Below are 22,606 nucleotides of genomic sequence, written 5' to 3'. Positions count from 1 at the left end.
TGTCAAATATTGGAATGTTTTGTTGGAAGGGGAATGCAATTAAATGGTTAAAGCAAGGTCATGGGACGGTTCGTGGGGTCGCCATACAAACACCTTCACACTGAATAAATTGTAAACGCTATGTACGCGTGTTGATGCATAGGTTTTTTATAGTTTGTAATGGCGGTGCCTTTTATTAGATGTTTTGAGAGAGCGAGGGAAAAAACGACTTCATCAGAACCTTCATTAAATATATAAGCCATAATATTCGCAATACATTGTCATGTGTATATACTTTTTCGTGTATAATGTACAATCAGCTTTAAAAATCCTCGTCACATCCTATTGAAAAGTGTATCTCAAACTACCATGAATCGATGCCGATGCACATTATGTGATGAAAGCAATAATCTGCCTAGTAGCTTCAATCTATACTTCTTCATCTTGGCCTGCACTCATTCATGTTTAAAAGACATATAAGGAAAGGTTAAATAAGTTGTCGATGCTATGCAATTTTTATATAAATGATGGCATAGTGAAAGCCTATATGTACATACCACATCGATCGATTTGGAGAGTCCCCCATTGGACCAGTTGTCCATGAATTTCATAATAAAAACGCCGCAGTCATTGCTAACACAAATAGTAATGTGTAAGAACTTAATATGCGTGACATGGGGAGTATAAAATTTGGAAAATGCTATGAAATCAAATTAAACTTAATTGTGGTAAACACTAACTCATTTGGTTGGCATGGTACGTCTGGCATGACAAAACTGTACATGTTCAAGTCTACAGCAACCATTTCTTTCTTGTCGGCAACAAGCAATAGAACAACCTTGGCCTTAAAGAAGCAAAGTAATTGACATTCAAACTTACAGTATGTTGTACAATGCAACTAATATTAGGGGAGTAGAAGGAACCTTACCAATTTTTGTTGTATTCCACTCATACAACTCCTTTTTCTTCCAGGCCGAGAATCCAGGAGCTGGATTCGCTTATTATGCAAGTCATAGACATAAAGTGTCCAATGGTTTTTGAAAAGGACCGGTAAGTAGACCTGCATGATGCCACATACAATGGATTAGAAAATATAATGGGTCAAGGAGATCAGATGATGCCACATAAAACATTGGAATGCAAGTCTGACCTGAGTAACATTCTGATACGAACCATCAAAGGCATACATATATGGATCAAAACGCGCAACAATTGCATCGTGCGTCAAATGTTTTGCATTGGAACGAATCACCATGTCCTGTATATCAGATGAAAGTACTTAATGCATGGAAACATGTGCAAACGTGTGGACATGTTATCATAACAAGGGAAATTCAGATGTAGTGGCCATTAAAAGCATTCATTACAGCTATGTAGGGGGAGAGAAATAGTTTTGTCCTTGATTCATCATCGAATTGCAACATTCGGCAAAATGCATCCACGACCTAAAAGAAGAAATGATTAAAATGTAATCGATATTCAGATTGACTAATGAGATGTTACATCACATTAAAATTTAAAATAATGCAAACTAGTGGAAAAATTGAAATATTAACATCATTGCCAATCCAACAATCTCCCTGGAAAGACGCGAGGTTGCCTCTGGTTAAACTTGTGTCGTGCATGGAAACAAGCTCCTCGCTGCCAACAAAACCATATATGTTAGGGTAATACCATTTGTTGCATGTGGAAACACTTGAAATTGGAGTAGTATATGATATAACATGCCTGGGGTCCAACTCTCCATCAAATACAGTTGCAGCTGCCGCTTTTAGGTCCATCTTTATGGCAGAATGTCAGGTTTGTGCCTGCGCTATGAATGGTGACAATACATTGGGAGCCATCCGATGCACTCTCCGTTGCCTCCCAATGCTATGGGATCGGGCCACAGTCATAGAACGCAAAGGTAAGGGGTCAAGGACGACTACTTCGTCATCAGCTGTTTGTTTGGAGTATTAACAGATTAGTTAACTGAACCCCAGTACAATTTGACATATTTTCTACCCACTAATATAGTAATGAATGTGCCCCAAAATGTTACCAATAATAGGTGGATGGCGAATAGGAGTGTCCGGTACTTGTTCGGTGCAATGGGGTTGGCATGTCATATCGGGCAGCGGGTGAATCATGCTCGGCATCGGGAAACTCATCCGCTGCATAGCCCGAGTGACCAGCAGTAGGTGAATGTACACTTCTTTTTCTTCGAGCATCCAATCTTTGGATCAGACCACGCATGATGCCAAGCTGGTGCTGAATGCCCTTTTGATAAGAATTTATTTGGCGTTTAGCTGCGTAGTACTTATCCAAGATTTCCTGTCACATGAGAACGAATTGGCATAGGCAAATTTAATTTCAAACTAGTTAAAAGAAAATTGGTTAGAAGTTATTAACAATATAGCAATGATAACCAAATTGTTATGTGATTCAGATGGACTCAATGCGGAAAGTAACAAGTAGTTTTAGCATACATTACTACTTGTCGGTCCACTGTCATCCTCGACATGTGTACGGGGCGGTGACGATTCATCAAACGCCTGCATTATGAGAACATCATGCATGTTAAGAACATAGAAACATTGGAGGTATTCAAATTGCATGTAAATCAATATACAACAAACTTCATGCCGAATAAATGACTACCTCGCCATGTCCAAAACTCCCAAACTCACTTATCTCAGCAGATAAGCGCTCCTTTATCAACTCATCTGACCATGTTGAGAGTAGGGGCGCTGTCATCGGAACATGAACGGAAGGAATTTTGAATTTCATTACGTAATGGAGCTGCACAATGGAAATAAACATATGTATAATTCTTACTTGTTGGTACTGATGTTAACAAATTCAAAGTTACCAATTAATGAATGTTAAAGCAGGCCAATACCTGGAGGAAAATAATGCAACCATGAACCCAGACGCTGTTCCCTTGCTTAAATCGTCTTATACCCTCCACAAGCTGGTCAACAACAAATTGGCCCCAATTAACATCATTTCTGAAACCATCTTCATGGATGGTATGCCACAAGTTTCGGCATCCATCAATCCTTGAGGTGGGGGCTAATAGCGTCGCACAAGCGTAGTAAATGAAGCATCTACGGAACTCCTCCCCAATAGGTAAGTTGAGGAGTCTCTCCTCACATGTGTTGAGGGTACCGAATGGATGATTAGACGGGGTAGTAGCAATATGTAGAATCCGGCCAGTCGTCGGGAGGCCAAAGACAAGGCCGACATCAGCAGCTGTCAGATCATACCTTCTGTGGGATGTAATCTCAATGCGTTTGTAGCCAACATTAAAATGGGCAATCAGCCATGTACAGATATTATGCCGGATCTCCTTGCAATTTAAGTGAAGAAGACCTCCAAATTGAAAGTCTCGAACCACGTCCAATTTCTCATGTGGGAGCCTGTTGCATAGTTTTAGAAACCTTGAAGATGAACAACGTGTGTATAATCTGGTGGACTGCATTGAAATGGTTGGAGGTCAGTAGTAGTTTACACATGAATTTTATATATGAAAAAATTAACATCAATAGGAATACGTAAGCGTTGTGAATAAAGCAATAAAATTGAATGAACAAACAAACATATTCATGTGGAATCATAATTTACGATTGGATGTTTATGTTATTCAATCTTTAACATAAAAAACAACTATAGGTCGTAAGTTGGGAAAAATATGAAGTATCCGAAATAACTTATCAATATTTAAAAACAAGAAAGAATGCATCACCTCCGTAGTGGCCATAGAAGAATGAAATGATTGTTGTAAGATTCAACCTTGGAAGAACGGGCACCTGGAAATGCATGTTATAGCAGTTAATGATGACCTGGAGAAACTAATAATAAAGGGAAAGGTCAATTGACTATTTGGACAATTAATCTGTTTGATTAATTTGGTAATGGTGTTCCATAATCATAGTTGTAAGGGAAAAATAAATGAAATACATAACAATATGACATTTTACGAAAACGCTTAGAGTTTGGAAGCAAACACGTGTATGATCGATTATCCAACCAGCAACCAGATAAATTACTAGATAATAACCATATGGACAACGTGTGTAACAAGTATATCTAATTGAGGACAAATTGAAAGACAATTTTTATGACGTCTTAGAAATTGATGGCACATTAAAATAGGTGCAAGCAGAAGATAATGTGATAAGAGGACTAATTCACAACTTGGAAATAAATATAGGGGAAGTCTCGCTTTATTGGAAAAAAAAATTTGTCACCCCTATACGTAAAATAATGTAACAGAAATTGTCATCCTTAATGAGGCTCCAAATAATAAATGCTCGATAATGTAGAGACAGAGATGGAATTAAATAACAACTAAAAAGAAACCACATTCAAAGTGCACTTTCAATTAAGTTGGTTATTGAAAGCAACTCTAAATAAGAAAAATTCCAAAATAGTGCATCGTGCCTATAAATAGGGCAATATATAAAAACGAGAATCAACAACCCCATACCATATACCATACAACAGCATGTATGGAATGATACAAAATGAGAAAATTGTACAACCAAATAAAATGCAAATGTCACGGCAATGGATTATTACATTTAGACCGGTTGTGACCTATTCCATTGCATCGAGAGCAATGAATTGCTCTCTTATGAAAAAACTGTGATTCAATGCGCAATCGTCGGGGTCTTCCTGGAGGGCGTCTCACATGAGGGGGTTGGCAAGCAGGAAAGGAGTTGCCCGCGCAATCTATAACATATCCTCGATCGTCACAAAGTTTCGGCATATTATGTGTTGGTAATGGTTGAAACTGACCCGAGTAAATCAAATCATGCATGGAGACATGAAAACATGGGTCAATATAGTCATACACGTCGTGTCTCAGTGTGCGGATGACAGCACATACGTGTGCACATGGCAAACCGGACATTTGCCATGTCATGCAAGTACACGTCCGTTGATTCATATCGACAACCAAATAAACCTCTCCAGTAAACACCTTAAACGTCCCTCCCAAATAGGGTAGCACACTAATCGGACCAGACCTCATGATATTTGACATTAACTTCTCTTCAGTTTTCGGTCCAACCACGCTCTTCCACTTTTGTGTATCACGCATTGATTACTACTCAAAACATGCTATTTTGTAGCTTGTAATTAGCTCTTTTAAACACCCTTGAGTAGTAATTATTACCTTTTAACCCAATTAACATGTTAGGGACCCTTGCAATCGTTTCTAACAATTGTGTTAAGTTTTGGTGCTTTTTGATAGCTTTATGCTCACCAAAGCAATTTAAGAATGAGGGAGAGCTATTTATAGTTCATGGCAAAGCTTTTGAAAGCTTAAATTTATGAAGAAATCAAGCTATGGAGCCTCATAATCCTTTGCCTTAGTCGTTCAAAGTATACAAGGAAGAAACAATGGAGAAGAGGAAAACAGGGGACACAGCTACAGTCTTTCATTGCACTTTTGGAGCACTTCCCGAAGTCCATTTTTTACATTCTATATACCATTTCAAAGCTCAGAAAGTCAAGAATCCAACGGTTCAAACCATGTACGATTTGGAGCTGAAATGAGAAAGATATGGCCTTCGGAAGACAACTGCATCAAGCTGAGGGACAATTTCGCACGATGGAAATCAAGGTGCGAATTCCTCAGTCCACTGTGCGAAAATTTCGCACACCTCAAATCAAAGTGCGAAATTGGAACTCCAGCGTGCGAAAATTGGATATTTTTGCCGACTCTTTTTCTTTTGATATTTTTGTGTCTAAATTTCCATTTTCTCCTTGTATTCAACCACTCATGTAATTCCTTAGCTAGGAAGTATCCAAGGAAGGGTAAAATTACCTTCCTATATAAATTCTCTTGTAATCACTGAAAATGAATCTTTCGGGGAGCTTTCTCCAGGAGACCAACTGATGTAAATTTGATATTTAGTGAAATACAGAGATCTCTTTTGCTTTCTTTTTCTCTCTTCTATTTTCTATTTTCTTGCAAGCCAAACACCCTCTGAGGATGTTTTCCCAGAGGATGAGAGGCTAAACATTTAGTTTCTTGGAGTAAAGGAAGCTAGGTGAAAAGTCCAGATTAAAACATGGAAAGTTTCTGTGCATTAAATTCAGGTAGTTGGAGTCCATAAATGGTTTTTAAAGCCAAGGTTTTGCCTTAAATCCCTTCGAATCACTTTGACTGGCCAATACATGGTAAGCTTAAGGTCTCTGTGGATGCTTATTGCTAGATCCATATCAGTCCATTAGTTATCATGTACGAGTCATTGGAAAGTGATTCAAGGTGATAGCCCATAGTGTCTTAAGCCATTAATGGACCTTGACCACCATCTCTAGTGACTTTTTATGGATTAAAACTTCATTGTCAAACCTATACCGGTTCGGGAAATAACTATAGGTTAAATCCCCAATGCGAGGAGAAAAATCCGGAATTTTCCACTTTGCATCTGGAACTTGAACCTAGCAACCTTTAGCTCCGGGAGACTTTCTTTCTTCCACTTTTTACTTAGTTCTATGTAAGTTTAGTTTAAATCACCACTTTCAAAACAATTTTATTTTCTTTTAAATTTCAAGTTTGTGCTAAAGGAAATCATCAGAATCAATTTCTAATTTAGAGTCTGTCACTGATAGAGTGAAAACTCATCCCTGAGTTCGACCCTAGAACTGCTATACTATAGTAGTTTTGCTACGCCAGTATAAGGTCATAGGTTTTATAAATGTTTTTGATTAAAAGACCCGGCTGGGCATCGAATCAAATGGCGCCGTTGCCGGGGATGGTGCCACAATACAGTGATACAACCTTTTAGAGGCTACTTGTGATTTTCATCACAACCAGGGTGAATTCCTTTTTCACTAATTTCATTTTCTTTCATTTTCCTTTTGTTAATTTTATTTTCATTTTCTTCCTAACTTTAACCTTTTCTTTAGTTTCCTTTTGTTTTTACTATTACAGGAATTGTAACTTGTGCATGCCCTATTGGATTAGGGACCAAGAGGGAAGATTAGTAAGGATTGAGAATCCTCAAGACACAGAGTTGGATATCTGTGTAAATATCATGGACTCTCCACCAGAGGATCAGAATTCTCAACAAGGTCAAGGGGGTAATCCCAATGCATACCTATCCATGAGGGATAGAATGCATCCCCCAAGGATGAGTGCACCCTCATGCATCCTGCCCCCACTTGAGCAGTTGGTTATAAGGCCCCATATTGTGCCTCTCCTACCAACTTTCCATGGAATGGAGAGTGAGAATCCATATTCTCACATCAAGGAGTTTGAGGAGGTGTGTAATACCTTTAGAGAGGGAGGAGCTTCAATAGACTTGATGAGACTCAAGCTATTCCCTTTCACTTTGAAGGACAAGGCAAAAATATGACTTAATTCTTTAAGGCCAAGAAGCATAAGGAATTGGGTTGATCTTCAGGCTGAGTTTTTGAAAAAAATTTTCCCCACCCATAGGACCAATGGGTTGAAGAGACAAATCTCAAATTTTTCTGCTAAAGAAAATGAGAAGTTCCATGAATGTTGGGAAATGTATATGGAGGCCATCAATGCTTGTCCTCATCATGGTTTTGATACATGGCTCTTAGTGAGCTATTTTTATGATGGAATGTCTTCTTCCATGAAGCAAATTCTTGAAACCATGTGTGGGGGAGATTTTATGAGTAAGAATCCTGAAGAAGCCATGGACTTTTTAAGTTACGTGGCTGAGGTGTCAAGAGGATGGGATGAGCCCAACTCAAGAGAGAAAGGAAAGTTTCCCTCTCAACAAACCCAAAATCCAAAGGCTGGAATGTACATGTTAAGTGAAGACGTGGACATAAAAGCTAAAGTGGCAACATTAGCTAGGAGGTTGGAAGAACTTGAATTGAAAAAAATACATGAAGTCCAAGCCATTTCCGATACCCAAGTCCATGTTATGCCATGCACCATTTGCTAATCATGTGATCATGTGGTAGATGAGTGTCCAACCATGCCAGCTGTGAGAGAGATGTTAGGTGATCAAGTAAATGTTGTGGGGCAATTTAGGCCCAACAACAGTGCATCTTATGGAAACACCTATAATTCAAGCTGGAGAAACCACCCAAATTTTTCTTGGAAACCAAGGCCACCTCCATACCAACCACAAGGCCAAACCCAAGTACCTCAACAACCATCTTCAGTGGAGCAAGCCATTGTAAACCTGAGTAAAGTCATGGGTGACTTTGTGGGTGAACAAAAGGCAATTAACTCCCAATTGCATCAAAAGATTGAAAATGTTGAGAGTTCTCAAATAAAGAGAATGGAGGAGATGCAAAATGATCTATCTCAGAAGATAGATAATATTCAGTACTCCATCTCTAGGCTTACCAACCTAAACACAGTGATTGAGAAGGGAAAGTTCCCCTCTCAACCAAGCCAAAATCCCAAGGGTGTTCATGAAGTTGAAACCCAAGATGGTGAGTCTTCAAATTTGAGAGAGGTCAAAGCTGTGATCACTTTGAGAAGTGGGAAGGAGGTTGATCAACCCTTGCCTAACGTGGAGCCTGATGAAGAACTCAGGTCAAAGAGACCCTTGATTAAAGAGAGCAAGAGCCAAGAAGAGAAGAGTGGGAAGAAGAGTGCATCCAAATCAAGCATCGAGGAAGAACCAAGGATAGTGATTAAGGAGGATATGATGAAGAAACATATGCCTCCCCCTTTTCCTCAAGATTTACATGGAAAGAAAGAAATCAAGAATTCATCAGAAATTCTTGAGGTTCTGAGACAAGTGAAGGTGAATATACCCTTACTTGATATGATCAAACAAGTCCCCACATATGCAAAGTTTCTAAAGGACTTGTGCACAGTCAAGAGAGGTTTACAGGTAACAAAGAATGCATTCCTCACTGAGCAAGTGAGTGCTATCATCCAGAGTAAGTCCCCAGTTAAGTATAAAGATCCGGGATGTCCCACCATATCAGTCAACATTGGAGGGACACATGTGGAAAAAGCTTTATTAGATTTGGGAGCAAGTGTGCATTTGCTCCCATACTCTGTGTATAAACAATTGGGACTAGGAGGATTAAAGCCCACAACCATGACCCTCTCTTTAGCTGATAGGTCTGTCAAAATCCCAAGGGGAGTGATAGAAGATGTTCTAGTTCAAGTGGACAAATTCTACTATCCTGTGGATTTTGTGGTGCTTGATACTGATTCCACTGTCAAGGAAGAAAATTATGTACCAATCATCCTAGGGAGACCTTTCCTAGCTACCTCCAATGCTATTGTTAATTGTAGGAATGGGGTGATGCAGCTCACATTTGGAAACATGACATTGGAATTAAACATATTCCATTTATGTAAGAGGCATCTTTACCCTGAAGAGGAGGAAGGATTCGAGGAGATGTGCTTGATCAACACTTTGGTTGAAGAGCACTGTGACAAGAGTTTAGAGGAGAGCTTGAATGAAAACCTGGAAGTCCTTGAAGATGGGTTCCCTGAACCCTTTGATGTGCTAGCCACAATGTCTCCTTGGAGGAGACGGGAAGAGATCTTACCACTGTTCAACCAGGAAGACTCATAAGGAGTTACTGTGGAGGACCCTCCAAAGCTTATTTTAAAGCCACTTCCTGTGGATTTGAAGTATGCATACTTGGAGGATGATGAGAAATGTCCAGTGGTAGTTTCCTCAACCCTCACTAGTGATCAAGAGGATAGTCTTTTAGGAGTCCTCAGAAAATGTAAGAAAGTCATTGGATGGCAAATTTCTGATCTGAAAGGGATTAGCCCTTTGGTGTGCACCCACCATATTTATATGGAGGAAGATGCAAAACCAGTGAGGCAACCCCAAAGGAGACTGAATCCTCACATGCAAGAAGTGGTGAGGAATGAAGTTTTGAAGCTACTTCAAGCTGGGATCATATATCCCATCTCAGATAGCTTGTGGGTGAGTCCCACCCAAGTAGTCCCAAAGAAATCTGGAATCACTGTGATCCAGAATGAGAGAGGGGAGGAAGTCTCTACACGTCCTACCTCAGGATGGAGGGTGTGTATAGACTATAGGAGGTTGAATTCAGTGACTAGGAAGGACCATTTTCCATTGCCTTTCATGGACCAAGTCCTTGAGAGAGTCTCAGGACATCCTTTCTATTGTTTTCTAGATGGTTATTCAGGGTACTTCCAAATAGAAATGGATTTGGAAGATCAAGAAAAGACGACCTTCACTTGTCCCTTTGGTACTTTTGCATATAGGAGAATGCCCTTTGGTCTATGTAATGCTCCTGCAACTTTCCAAAGATGCATGCTAAGCATCTTCAGTGATATGGTGGAACGCATCATGGAAGTTTTCATGGATGACATCACTGTATATGGAAGTTCTTATGAGGAGTGTTTGATGCATTTAGAAGCTGTTCTCCATAGATGTATTGAGAAAGACCTAGTGCTAAATTGGGAGAAGTGCCATTTTATGGTACAAAAAGGAATTGTCTTAGGACATATCATCTCCAAAAATGGCATTGAGGTAGATAAGGCAAAGGTGGAGCTGATTGTTAAGTTGCCACCTCCCACAAATGTTAAAGGAATTAGGCAATTCTTTGGACATGCCGGGTTCTATAGGAGGTTCATTAAGGATTTCTCAAAAATCTCAAAACCTCTGTGTGAGCTTTTGGTAAAGGATGCCAAGTTTGTGTGGGATGAGAAGTGTCAGAGAAGTTTTGAGGAATTGAAACAATTCCTCACAACTGCACCAATAGTGAGAGCCCCAAATTGGAAATTACCTTTTGAGGTAATGTGTGATTCAAGTGATCTTGCTATGGGGGCTGTTTTGGGGCAAAGAGAGGATGGAAAGCCCTATGTGATCTATTATGCAAGCAAAACTTTGAATGAGGCTCAAAAGAACTACACAACTACTGAGAAGGAGTTGTTGGCAGTAGTTTTTGCCTTGGATAAGTTTCGCGCTTATTTGGTAGGGTCCTCTATAGTGGTGTTCACTAACCATTCTGCTTTGAAATACTTGCTAACCAAGCAGGATGCCAAGGCAAGATTGATAAGATGGATTCTTTTGCTCCAAGAATTCAATCTCCAAATCAGGGATAAAAAGGGGGTAGAAAATGTGGTAGCTGACCACTTGTCCAGACTTGTGATAGCACATGACTCACATGGTCTGCCTATCAATGATGACTTCCCTGAGGAGTCTCTCATGTCAATAGATGTAGCTCCATGGTATTCTCACATTGCAAACTTTTTGGTTACTGGAGAAGTACCAAGTGAGTGGAGTGCTCAAGACAAGAGGCATTTCTTGGCTAAGATCCATGCCTATTATTGGGAGGAACCTTTTCTTTTCAAATATTGTGTAGATCAAATTATAAGGAAATGTGTTCCTGAGCAAGAGCAATCGGGAATTCTCTCCCATTGCCATGATAGTGCATGTGGAGGTCATTTTGCCTCCCAGAAAACAGTTATGAAAGTGATCCAATCAGGCTTCTGGTGGTCCTCTCTTTTCAAGGATGCCCATTCTATGTGCAAGGGATGTGATCGGTGTCAAAGGCTTGGTAAGCTAACACGTCGAAATATGATGCCTTTGAACCCCATCTTAATAGTGGATATCTTTGATGTCTGGGGTATAGACTTCATGGGACCATTTCCAATGTCATTTGGACATTCCTACATCTTGGTAGGAGTGGATTATGTCTCTAAGTGGGTAGAAGCAATCCCATGTAGGAGCAATGATCATAAAGTGGTACTTAAATTCCTCAAGGACCACATCTTTGCAAGATTTGGAGTGCCAAAAGCCATTATAAGTGACGGGGGAACCCACTTTTGCAATAAACCTTTTGAGACTCTTCTAACCAAGTATGGGGTTAAGCACAAGGTAGCTACACCTTATCACCCCCAAACAAGTGGCCAAGTTGAGTTAGCCAACCGAGAGATCAAGAATATATTGATGAAGGTGGTCAATGTGAATAGGAAGGATTGGTCTATCAAGCTCCTGGATTCCTTATGGGCTTATAGGACCGCTTACAAGACCATTCTAGGAATGTCTCCCTATCGCCTTGTTTATGGCAAAGCGTGTCATCTTCCAGTAGAGATTGAGTATAAAGCATGGTGGGCAATTAAAAAGCTCAACATGGATTTGACAAGAGCCGGGTTAAAGAGATGTTTGGATTTGAATGAATTGGAGGAAATGAGGAATGATGCATACCTCAATTCAAAAATTGCAAAAGCAAGATTGAAAAAATGGCATGATCAGTTGGTAAATCAGAAAAATTTTACCAAAGGACAAAAAGTTTTGCTTTATGACTCTAAACTTCATCTCTTTCCAGGAAAATTGAAATCCAGGTGGACGGGTCCTTTCATAATTCATGAAGTACACCCCAATGGAGTGGTGGAAGTATTCAATCCCACAGGCAATCAAACCTTCAAAGTTAATGGTCATCGTCTCAAGCCATTCATAGAGCCTTACAGTACAGACAAGGAGGAGATCAACCTCCTTGAACCACCACAACTCTGAGGGAAAGCAGGGTATCATGGCTAAATAAGTCCATGAATTTTTTGTTATAATTTTATAGTTATATCATTATTTTTATTTCTTTTTATTATAATTTTTCCTCAATCTTAGTTTATTTTGTCTTAATTCAAGTCAATTTTGATGATAAATTTCAGAAAAAAATCATGAAAGATGGGGAGAACTCTTCAAAAGCAAGAAAGGGGAGTAAAACCAAGGAAACAGAGCACCTGATTTCAAGGTGCGAAAATTTCGCTCACCTGATTCCAAGGTGCAAAAATTTCGCACACCCCAAAACCAAGGTGCGAAATCCTCGGTCCAAAGGGCGCCATTTTCGCACACCCCAAAACCAAGGTGCGTTCCTAACCTATTAAGAGTTGATTAATTTTGCCAATGTTCGAGAAAAGCTTAGGTTGGAGGGTGAGGATAGTTGTATATACTATATCCGGAAGCTAATCTCATTAACACTTAGCTTATTATGGAAGAGTTTGATTTGGAACCTTGAGAGTAGAGATTCTTTTGATACTTAATTGCATAATCTCCACTCTTTGTACTTTTTGTTTAAGTTTTAAGCTTTGACAACTCCTATTGCATTTTGAATCTTCATATCTTTAGTTCACCAGGTGAGATGTGTTTGGATATCAGTCATGCCTCTCAATTATTTTTTTGGAATGAATTGCATGACCTCTTTTATGTATATTATTACGTTTGCTTAGTTTTTCTCTCCTTAATTGCTAAGGGACTAGCAATATGTCGGTTGGGGGGAGTGATTACTACTCAAAACATGCTATTTTGTAGCTTGTAATTAGCTCTTTTAAACACCCTTGAGTAGTAATTATTACCTTTTAACCCAATTAACATGTTAGGGACCCTTGCAATCGTTTCTAACAATTGTGTTAAGTTTTGGTGCTTTTTGATAGCTTTATGCTCACCAAAGCAATTTAAGAATGAGGGAGAGCTATTTATAGTTTATGGCAAAGCTTTTGAAAGCTTAAATTTATGAAGAAATCAAGCTATGGAGCCTCATAATCCTTTGCCTTAGTCGTTCAAAGTATACAAGGAAGAAACAATGGAGAAGAGGAAAACAGGGGACACAGCTGCAGTCTTTCATTGCACTTTTTGAGTACTTCCCGAAGTCCATTTTTTACATTCTATATACCATTTCAAAGCTCAGAAAGTCAAGAATCCAACGGTTCAAACCATGTATGATTTGGAGCTGAAATGAGAAAGATATGGCCTTCGGAAGACAACTGCATCAAGCTGAGGGACAATTTCGCACGATGGAAATCAAGGTGCGAATTCCTCAGTCCACTGTGCGAAAATTTCGCACACCTCAAATCAAAGTGCGAAATTGGAACTCCAGCGTGCGAAAATTGGATATTTTTGTCGACTCTTTTTCTTCTGATATTTTTGTGTCTAAATTTCCATTTTCTCCTTGTATTCAACCACTCATGTAATTCCTTAGCTAGGAAGTATCCAAGGAAGGGTAAAATTACCTTCCTATATAAATTCTCTTGTAATCACTGAAAATGAATCTTTCGGGGAGCTTTCTCCAGGAGACCAACTGATGTAAATTTGATACTTAGTGAAATACAGAGATCTCTTTTGCTTTCTTTTTCTCTCTTCTATTTTCTATTTTCTTGCAAGCCAAACACCCTCTGAGGATGTTTTCCCAGAGGATGAGAGGCTAAACATTTAGTTTCTTGGAGTAAAGGAAGCTAGGTGAAAAGTCCAGATTAAAACATGGAAAGTTTCCGTGCATTAAATTCAGGTAGTTGGAGTCCATAAATGGTTTTTAAAGCCAAGGTTTTGCCTTAAATCCCTTCGAATCACTTTGACTGGCCAATACATGGTAAGCTTAAGGTCTCTGTGGATGCTTATTGCTAGATCCATATCAGTCCATTAGTTATCATGTACGAGCCATTGGAAAGTGATTCAAGGTGATAGCCCATAGTGTCTTAAGCCATTAATGGACCTTGACCATCATCTCTAGTGACTTTTTATGGATTAAAACTTCATTGTCAAACCTATACCGGTTCGGGAAATAACTATAGGTTAAATCCCCAATGCGAGAAGAAAAATCCGGAATTTTCCACTTTGCATTTGGAACTTGAACCTAGCAACCTTTAGCTCCGGGAGACTTTCTTTCTTCCACTTTTTACTTAGTTCTATGTAAGTTTAGTTTAAATCACCACTTTCAAAACAATTTTATTTTCTTTTAAATTTCAAGTTTGTGCTAAAGGAAATCATCAGAATCAATTTCTAATTTAGAGTCTGTCACTGATAGAGTGAAAACCCATCCTTGAGTTCGACCCTAGAACTGCTATACTATAGTAGCTTTGCTACGCCAGTATAAGGTCATAGGTTTTATAAATGTTTTTGATTAAAAGACCCGGCTGGGCATCGAATCACGCATATGGCTGTCCAACATGGCTACAAGTTTATCCATGTGCATTAACAATAAAGTATAAATTGTTTGGTGATGCTCTTCTCTTAACCACGCATTAAACGCCTCTGCAATGTTAGTTGTCATTTTATCCCAGCGCTTTTTAAGAAACTTTGACATTGCCCAATGTTCGGGATTGTTTTCCGCAACCCATTTTGCTAGGTTCTCATTGAAGCGCACAAGTTTTTCAAATGCCTCATTGTAGTCTATTTCCAACCTAGCATACGCAATGCTGTCCAAAAGTAGCAAAGCATCTTCTTTTCCTTTCTTTCCTCGAATGGTTTGCTTATTGAAGAAGGTAGAAAAGTTTTCCTTCACATGTCGATAACAATACGCATGATTTCCTGTCCCAAACAACTCGGAAACACTACGCAAGATTCCCTAATGTCTATCTGATATAATAACAACTTCTTTACCATCTAATACCCCTTTTAATTTATCCAAAAACCAATACTAGTCCTCATAATTTTTTGAACTTACCACACCAAGGGCTAGAGGGAACATTCCATCATCTGCATTATATGCAATGGCAGACAAAAGAGCTCCCTTATATGGACCGCTTAGGTGGCACGAATCAATAGCCAATACAGGTCGACACCCCATGATGAACCCTTGAATTGAAAATGCATGGGCAATGAACAATTGCATGAAGTGACCTTCTTGGGAAGTGTACTCCGCAATTGTGCCCGGGTTTATTTCTCTTAGCCTATGGCATAACCAAGGGAGAAACGTGTAAGAGTCGCGTGGTACTCCAAATATGCGCTCTTTTGCCTTCTCTTTAAGGTGCCATGCTTGGTTATATGTCAATTGAACCCCATGATCACGTTCAAAATCCTTACAGATTTGACGAGGAAGATAGTCTGGAGTGGTTCTAAACACATCTTCAACAACAACCGCACCTCTCTTTGAAGAAACCTTCACCTTAGATGAACACTCATCCTGAGCTATATGATTATGATTCACTTGGTAAGTATGAACTCGCAAGATGACATTTCCCTCGACAACGTGAGCTGTTATCTTCCAAGGACAACCATCAACCGAACACTTGACAGACATATGCGTAGGGGAATTTTTCTTGTACTTGTATTCAAACCTTCCACCTAATGACATTTGGTAAATTGCATTGCGAAACTCCTCGGCATTTTTAAATGTATGTCCCGACCCTAATATTGCCTCACGAAAACGAATCGATTCCAAAGGGATGTACTCAGTATCTGCAGAACGCGACGCAAAACCTCTTGATAGCATCATAGTGTTAGGAATTGGATCGCATGATGCATTAGAGGACGGGAATGTGATAGGTGGATCTCTGCATTGACATATATTAACATAATTAGACTACGTGATGCGTAAAATTGATATTCACAATTTTTTAAATAAACATTGATGTTAAAGTCCATTACCGAAATGCCAACTGTGAATTCGGGATATTTGCTTCAATGGCTTCCATATAGGGTAAGTCTACTAGGTATACATTTGCAAAGTCATCACTATGGGAAACCACGTTATGCAAATCATCCTCATCTTCTAAATCTTGGATGACTCTGGGATTGAACTTCAACGTGTAGTGCATCTTCATCACGTCAAGGGAAATGTCAAATTTCTCTATGATTTTTTTGGTGAAATCTTCAAATGCCATTCCTTTATATATGTGAATACCTTTGCTTCTTCCACCCAAGTATTCCCATTGCCCATCATTTTTTTGGACAAGTTTGCCACCCACGAAAATGTAACAATATATCATATTAGTTGCGTCCATTAACCTATACAAACATAGCACAAATATCATATTATAGATCAAACAATTATGCATATTATAGAAAATGGCCTTCATATTTTCTCTCATTTGGCCTTTTGCTTTGAAGTTCACACTATTACTAGTCGCCATGTCCAGATTATCACGCATCATTTATGCATATACTTTTCCAAATGTTACTTCACTTATTCTATTTTTCACTGGTTGGTCAACTTTTCCTCCGTTTTTTGCAGATTGCTATGACCCTCTAGATCCCAATAGGAACATCACAATTACTTTTCAGACTTATAAATGGACAGATCATGCCAATGTCATTCGTGTTTTGCCTCATACTCAATAGACAACTTCAAATTTAACTTAATTTCAATTTGCTTCAATTGTATGCTGAAAATAATATTGAGTTGCATGCATTTGATATTTAGCAATTGTGAATAGTAAACATGGAAAGAGGTATTTGGCCACTACAATGATTGTTGGAAACCATTCTGGATTTCAACGAGAAATCCCTTATTGGTTTCTTATGTATTGACTCCCTTAATATTGGATTTCAAAAATAGAATTAAGACTCATTAAACTGCCTTTGAACTGATCTGTTTCTTTATTTCGCATTTATATTCATGTTAGCTACAGATTTCATGAAGTTCGAAATGATAATCTATCTACACATACTAGGTATCCCACAATATCTCATACTAGAGGGTTCAAAGAACTTGAGTTTTTTTCGAAAATAGGTAACAGGCGAACTAGCGAACTCAACTAGACTGCCACACGAGGAAGTAAATATAATGCTCAATGATATAATTTGAACGAAAGGACAAAAAATATGTTTGCAACAAGAAAATCTATTTGCATTTACTTATCATATATTAGAATAAAATTGCACCTATAAAACTAACTTTTCAATTCAATATGCAATGCTAAACCAAACAAACATAAGTGAACCAAGTAAAATGCATGGAAAATCAAAATATATTTTTATGTCATCTTCAGCATCACAATTATCATGAATGGCAATCGAGGGTTCTCATATTCATGGAGAAACAAGTGAATCATGGTGACATCACAGTTTAATAAAAAGAAGTGATTTTTCCATGTCAAGGCTATCAATCATGTAAATCGAACACAAACATAATTATCTAAACAAAAACTTTTTTCATACCACGACATGCATATGCAATTAGCCCATGCGGATCCTCACTATTTCAAACTGTGAGCCATGTCTTAAAAACATCATAACCCACGCCATGTCTTAGAGCCAGTTACGGGGTTTAAGCTTTAAGCTTAAAAAAAATACTACTTTACCTGATGGTCAGAGAAGCTCCCTCCTCAATGCTCAGCACGGGACGACACCCACGGTGAGGATTAATGGCACACTGAAATCACCAGATAAATTTGGGCAATGTATTTGGGCTGAAATGAAATGGTCGGGATAGCCGAAATGAAGCATAAACTGAAATTGTTGAACCAACTAACCTCAACTCTCAACTACTTCGCCACGGAACCCAAATCCAGTGGTGATCGTCGACACCAATGGATTGACAGAGATGAAAAACTCCACCGTCTACACCTAAAATCGGATGGCCGGGGAACTCCAGATGAAGATAGGATTAGGGCATTCTTTGGGCGGAAACGAGGGAACACTCAGGAATGTGAAAACGCCTCTCAATTTTGGGGAAAACGAAATGGAAATCCAACGTCGATTTTGTTTTTAATCGGATGGTCGGCAAACTCCAGATGAAGAGAGGATTAGGGCATTCTTTGGGCGGGAACGAGGCAAACACTCGGGAATGTGAAAACGCCTATCCAACGTGGATTTTGTTTTTTTTTTTTCCATTAGCCAGCCAAAGGGCATTTTCGGCATATTATAAATTGTATAGCCTTCTTATCAATTTTGAGACTTTGACTGGGTGTTGGGCTTAATTTTGTTACATAGATGGACCATTTGTTCATTTTTGGGCCCAGTCGGGCCCAAAACACAATTCTCCCTATTTTTTAAGCCAAAAGATTGATGGAATGGGAGGTGATACGTGGCATAGGGATGACTAAGCAAGCCATGCAGACTAGAAATGCAAACTTGGGGCACCTTGAACACTGACTGCACATTATTCTACCTCTGCCTCTGAAGATGTTCCCTTGTAATTTCCTATATGTCTCTAATACCCTTCCCCAAGCATGAACACATGAATTACTCGATCTGCTGCTAACATTGCTGGAACCTTCCCTTGCATCAACATCTCGGCCATGTAGACTTGATCCTCAACTCACTTGGTATCCCAAACCTCTTTCTTGCAGTCATCAGCCTGGCATCACTATGCTAGAATCCCATATTCATTCTCAGGTTTTACACGCCAACAACCATCAGTCTTCACTGGTATCTCAGTTACATCTTCTCCGCAAGACACTTCCTAGAACGTTGGTTCATTTCCACAAAAATTCTAAGGTCAAAGCAGGCCATGTGATGGGATGAGGTGTTAGAATAGTCATTTGGTCTGGCAAATAGCATTGTGGGACCCTACTCACTCCTCCGCTTGTAGCTACTGAGTAGTCATTGGGAGTGACTATGAATACTGACATAAAGGAATAAACCTGACCCGTTGTCTGATTTATGCAATACCACGGTTTACCCACTCCATACTGGATTCAATACGTTTTAACAGGATTCAGCATTCAGACGCAAGCACAAGTGATGTTCGTAACTCTCGAGGGACATGCTGGCCACGATCAGCAACAACATAGAGACTTTCACATGAAGAGAATTCATCTGTATCCCAAGCATTTCTGGTGCACATGGTCCATTCAAACCTGAGGAAACCCCTGAAGATCTGAATTCTGTTGCTGATAGGATCAAAGGAAGCTTGGCACTTCTCACCATATAGAGCACAGAGAAGAGCAATCTTCAGATTTGACCCACACACGGAGATTCTGGGATGGACCTATGATAAGATCTTCACTCTTGGATGGTCCACTGCTCCAAAATCAGTTTTCCTAGGACTGCATATATTGAGCCGCGGAGTGCGTATGGGAGTATGACGCTATCAGATTCCAGGTCGCGGTGGCCACTCCTATTACTGAGTGAATACTGAATCAACATTCAGTTTCATCAAAACTGGATTGGCACGCATCAAGCTTCGGAAGAGACCCAAGGACAAGGGGAATGGTATCCAAATCGAATTCTTCTAAAACGTTGAATTTTGGATGAGCCACTTGAGGGATGAAGGCGCATGAGAAAGAGAGAGAGAAAGACATGAGAGATAAAGAAGCAATATTCCTTTGGTGAGGTGAACGGAAAGATAATGAAGGAGAAGTTATGGGTATGAGAAATGGGTATAGGCTATGTGCAGGATTATGGGTATGTGCATGGAGTTAATGGAATGGGTAATGGGGATGGGTGTGAAGAGTAATAGGAATAATGGGAATGCATGAGGAGGGTGGTATGGAGGATGGGATAGCATGGCAGTGGGTATGAGAAATGGGTATATGCGCGGGTAAGGATAACACGGGTGGGAACGTGATGATGAACTGTAGGCATGATATGGTAATGGGAGTGTGAAGGATAGCCTTGGATGCATGCATGATAATCACGTACACACGGGACCCATGAGCAGGTAAGAATTTTGGATTTCAATGGAGACTTTTGAGGGAACTTAGGGCGACGTGTTGCTCTTTATATTCTTTAACATTTCTAAGGCCTTGTCAGTCAACCCAACTTTCAGATACCCACTTGCTGTAGCTGAATATATATTCTAATCAACAGAAATATGGGGATTCTCCCCCATCCGATTCAAGAACCCTTCCATTGCAGAAATATCAGATGCCACAACATAAGCAAACACATGATTCCTTACTGTGAATGCATCACATGGAATTGCTTTCCTTTGTATTTCTTGAATCAATGCCTCAGTCTTGCCATGATTTCCAGTTTGAGAGTAAACGTGGATCAACATATTGTAAGGAAAAGATGATGTTGCAAAATTCATCTTTCTCATTTTCTGCATAGTGGCTTCTGCTTTCTACACAGATTTCTCTTGCACACAGCCACTGAGAAGAGCACCATACGCACTGGAAGTCTCTGCCTACCCTTGTCCATGAACCATGAGGATCAAGTCCAATCTGATTGCTGCCTCACTCGGAGTTAATGTGTAATACCGGAAGTCAGTCATACATGGAGATATCTCTTGGGCATGATGGAAGCGTCTGAACTCTTTCATGATCCGAACAAGTGATTGGAGTTGGGGTTTGCTAACTATTTGCCCTTCTTCTGTGCATTGATTGAGGAGTGGTGAAATCGAAGCCTTAGGGTAAAAAAAAACGATATCCTGGCCCTTGGGAAATTGTCACTCCTCCAACAACACAAACGTAACAAAATCATGGATCTGATCCCCAGAATACGTCCTCTACCACCATGGACAGCTTGAGAATCCAGACATATTAAGCCAATACCCTCTTCTTCACACATAAGGAGCAATCTCCTCATGATCAAATACTAGGAACAGAGGAGGGTTGCAAAAAAGAGCACAGAGCAGGAACAAAAAGGACTCATGAAAGCTGCGTTTCATATTTCAATTAACGAGCTTATGACGCAGAGGTGGATAAAAAAATTGGGTTTCAAATGGTTTGCAAAGAGATCGAAATTAAAACGAGATGCCAACAACTCATAAAACAGAGTCCAGAGGACAAGTTAGAAACCAAATGCAGGATGAGGGTGAGCGAACACAAGTATTGAAAGAAAATAGGTAGGATTTTCACCTGCTTGCATAGATATGTCAAGATAGAAACTCATGATAACCAGTAAACATAATAAAATGCCATGAACACAAAAGAAACCTCAGATTATATGAATAATACCTGTATCACCCTCTTCCAAGGCTATTCCTCTGTGTCTTTCTTCAAACAGCTTTCATGAACTCTCTCTAAACAGCTGAAGATATCCTTCTTCTGTTCACTTACCTTCTCAAAGATCTCCGCTCCAGACTATGGCTCCTTCCTTACCCTCAAAACTTTTTCCTCTCATCAAAAATGACGACTCCTCCCAAAATCACCCAAACAAAAGCTCTCTCCCTATTCAGATTTTCTTGACGCCTCCCTCAAGCAACCTCTCTGCCCATATCTCTTTTCTCTCCCGGATTTGCCCCTCCAACAATCTCTGCAGCAACAGCCACCCCCCTGCACCACTACTCTGCAACCCAAGCTTTTCTTTTTCCCTCAAAAATATCTTCCAACGGCCAGAAAAAACACCCTTCTCTCCCCTGCATGCAGCTGGCCATCCCTCCATAACAGAAAGCATGCTCCTTCTTCTAGAATCTTCCTCATCTTTACAGGTGTAGCTCTCCTATTCGTCCTCCAAATCCACTAATCTGATTCCACTAATAGCCAACCCGAAAGTGACACGTGGCCAAATATCCTGCAGCAAAACAAGCCCCACATGGGGGTCTACAATATAATATTCCTTTTTATACTTTATCCCATGTCATACCGCCCAACCAAATATCTCCAAGCTTTAAGGCCATTAGAGTATTGTTTATGTTGGACCAAGCCCACCTTAAAGTGGGCAGGCCAGCTTGTTAACAGATAAGCCTCATAAGTAATATAATACTTGACAACAACATAGCTTCATTCTAACAACATCACTAATAATGAATGGGGAAAGGTTTTCTAGACATACGTGTAGTAACCAAAAATATAAAAAAATGAAATAATATATATCATTAATTATCCTGTTGTGTCTAATTGTTTAAAGAAATATGATTTATATTATTCCAAAAACAATTTATTAATTGTATTTTTAAGAACATAAACTCTTTTTTCTTAGTTTTCTATTTTTTTTTATACTTTTTTTCATAATTTCTATACTTATAGATGATAAATGAAGATTAAAAGTTCGTTTGATAGAGATTTTAGAATGCGGTTTTAACTTAAAAAGTGTTTTTGAAAAAAAAAAACCTAAGGGCCTGTTTGGTTGCTGTTTTTGAAAACTGTTCTGGAAAA

General features: G+C 39.4%; 2 protein-coding genes across 4 annotated transcripts; both read right to left on the bottom strand.

The window, feature by feature from the left end:
- Positions 1–209: 209 nt before the first annotated feature.
- On the bottom strand, positions 210–1,760 carry LOC104879127 (uncharacterized). Its single transcript, XM_059736452.1, has 7 exons — positions 1,536–1,760; positions 1,347–1,424; positions 1,130–1,237; positions 908–1,039; positions 720–823; positions 537–612; positions 210–428 (listed from the first exon to the last, which is right to left on the bottom strand). The coding sequence occupies exons 1-7, from the start codon at positions 1,758–1,760 to the stop codon at positions 339–341; spliced, it is 813 nt and encodes a 270-aa protein (XP_059592435.1). The 3' UTR covers positions 210–338.
- A 53-nt stretch (positions 1,761–1,813) lies between these two features.
- LOC104879128 (uncharacterized) lies at positions 1,814–21,855 on the bottom strand. 3 transcript variants are annotated; one of them, XM_010650736.3, is made up of 8 exons: positions 18,095–21,855; positions 17,924–17,994; positions 3,707–3,770; positions 2,861–3,436; positions 2,620–2,760; positions 2,448–2,513; positions 2,021–2,292; positions 1,814–1,918 (listed from the first exon to the last, which is right to left on the bottom strand). In XM_010650736.3, exons 3-8 carry the CDS (start codon positions 3,719–3,721, stop codon positions 1,915–1,917), a joined length of 1,074 nt encoding a protein of 357 aa, XP_010649038.1. In that variant the 5' UTR covers positions 3,722–3,770; positions 17,924–17,994; positions 18,095–21,855; the 3' UTR covers positions 1,814–1,914. The 3 variants fall into 3 exon arrangements, with proteins under 3 accessions (XP_010649038.1, XP_059592434.1, XP_010649037.1); XM_059736451.1 differs by having other exon boundaries at positions 17,924–21,367; positions 21,467–21,855; XM_010650735.3 differs by lacking the exon at positions 17,924–17,994 and having other exon boundaries at positions 21,467–21,855.
- Between the last annotated feature and the right edge of the window lie 751 nt (positions 21,856–22,606).

Source organism: Vitis vinifera, chromosome 4 (assembly GCF_030704535.1).
Source record: "Vitis vinifera cultivar Pinot Noir 40024 chromosome 4, ASM3070453v1".
Classification (NCBI taxonomy): Eukaryota; Viridiplantae; Streptophyta; class Magnoliopsida; order Vitales; family Vitaceae; genus Vitis; species Vitis vinifera.
The sequence above is the reverse complement of the archived record's forward strand: the minus strand, read 5'-3'. Positions and strand labels throughout refer to the sequence as shown.

Excerpts from the sequence above, each read along its gene's own strand:
- LOC104879127 (XM_059736452.1), bottom strand. The coding sequence starts at position 1,760 with ATGGACCTAAAAGCGGCAGCTGCAACTGTATTTGATGGAGAGTTGGAC. Across the intron at positions 1,425-1,535 it reads ATTGTTGGATTGGCAATGAT|GTCGTGGATGCATTTTGCCG; the intron begins GTTAATATTTCA and ends TTCTTCTTTTAG. Across the intron at positions 824-907 it reads GTGGAATACAACAAAAATTG|GCCAAGGTTGTTCTATTGCT; the intron begins GTAAGGTTCCTT and ends TGCTTCTTTAAG.
- LOC104879128 (XM_010650736.3), bottom strand. Across the intron at positions 2,761-2,860 it reads GTTGCATTATTTTCCTCCAG|CTCCATTACGTAATGAAATT; the intron begins GTATTGGCCTGC and ends TCCATTGTGCAG. Across the intron at positions 2,293-2,447 it reads GTGGACCGACAAGTAGTAAT|GAAATCTTGGATAAGTACTA; the intron begins GTATGCTAAAAC and ends CTCATGTGACAG.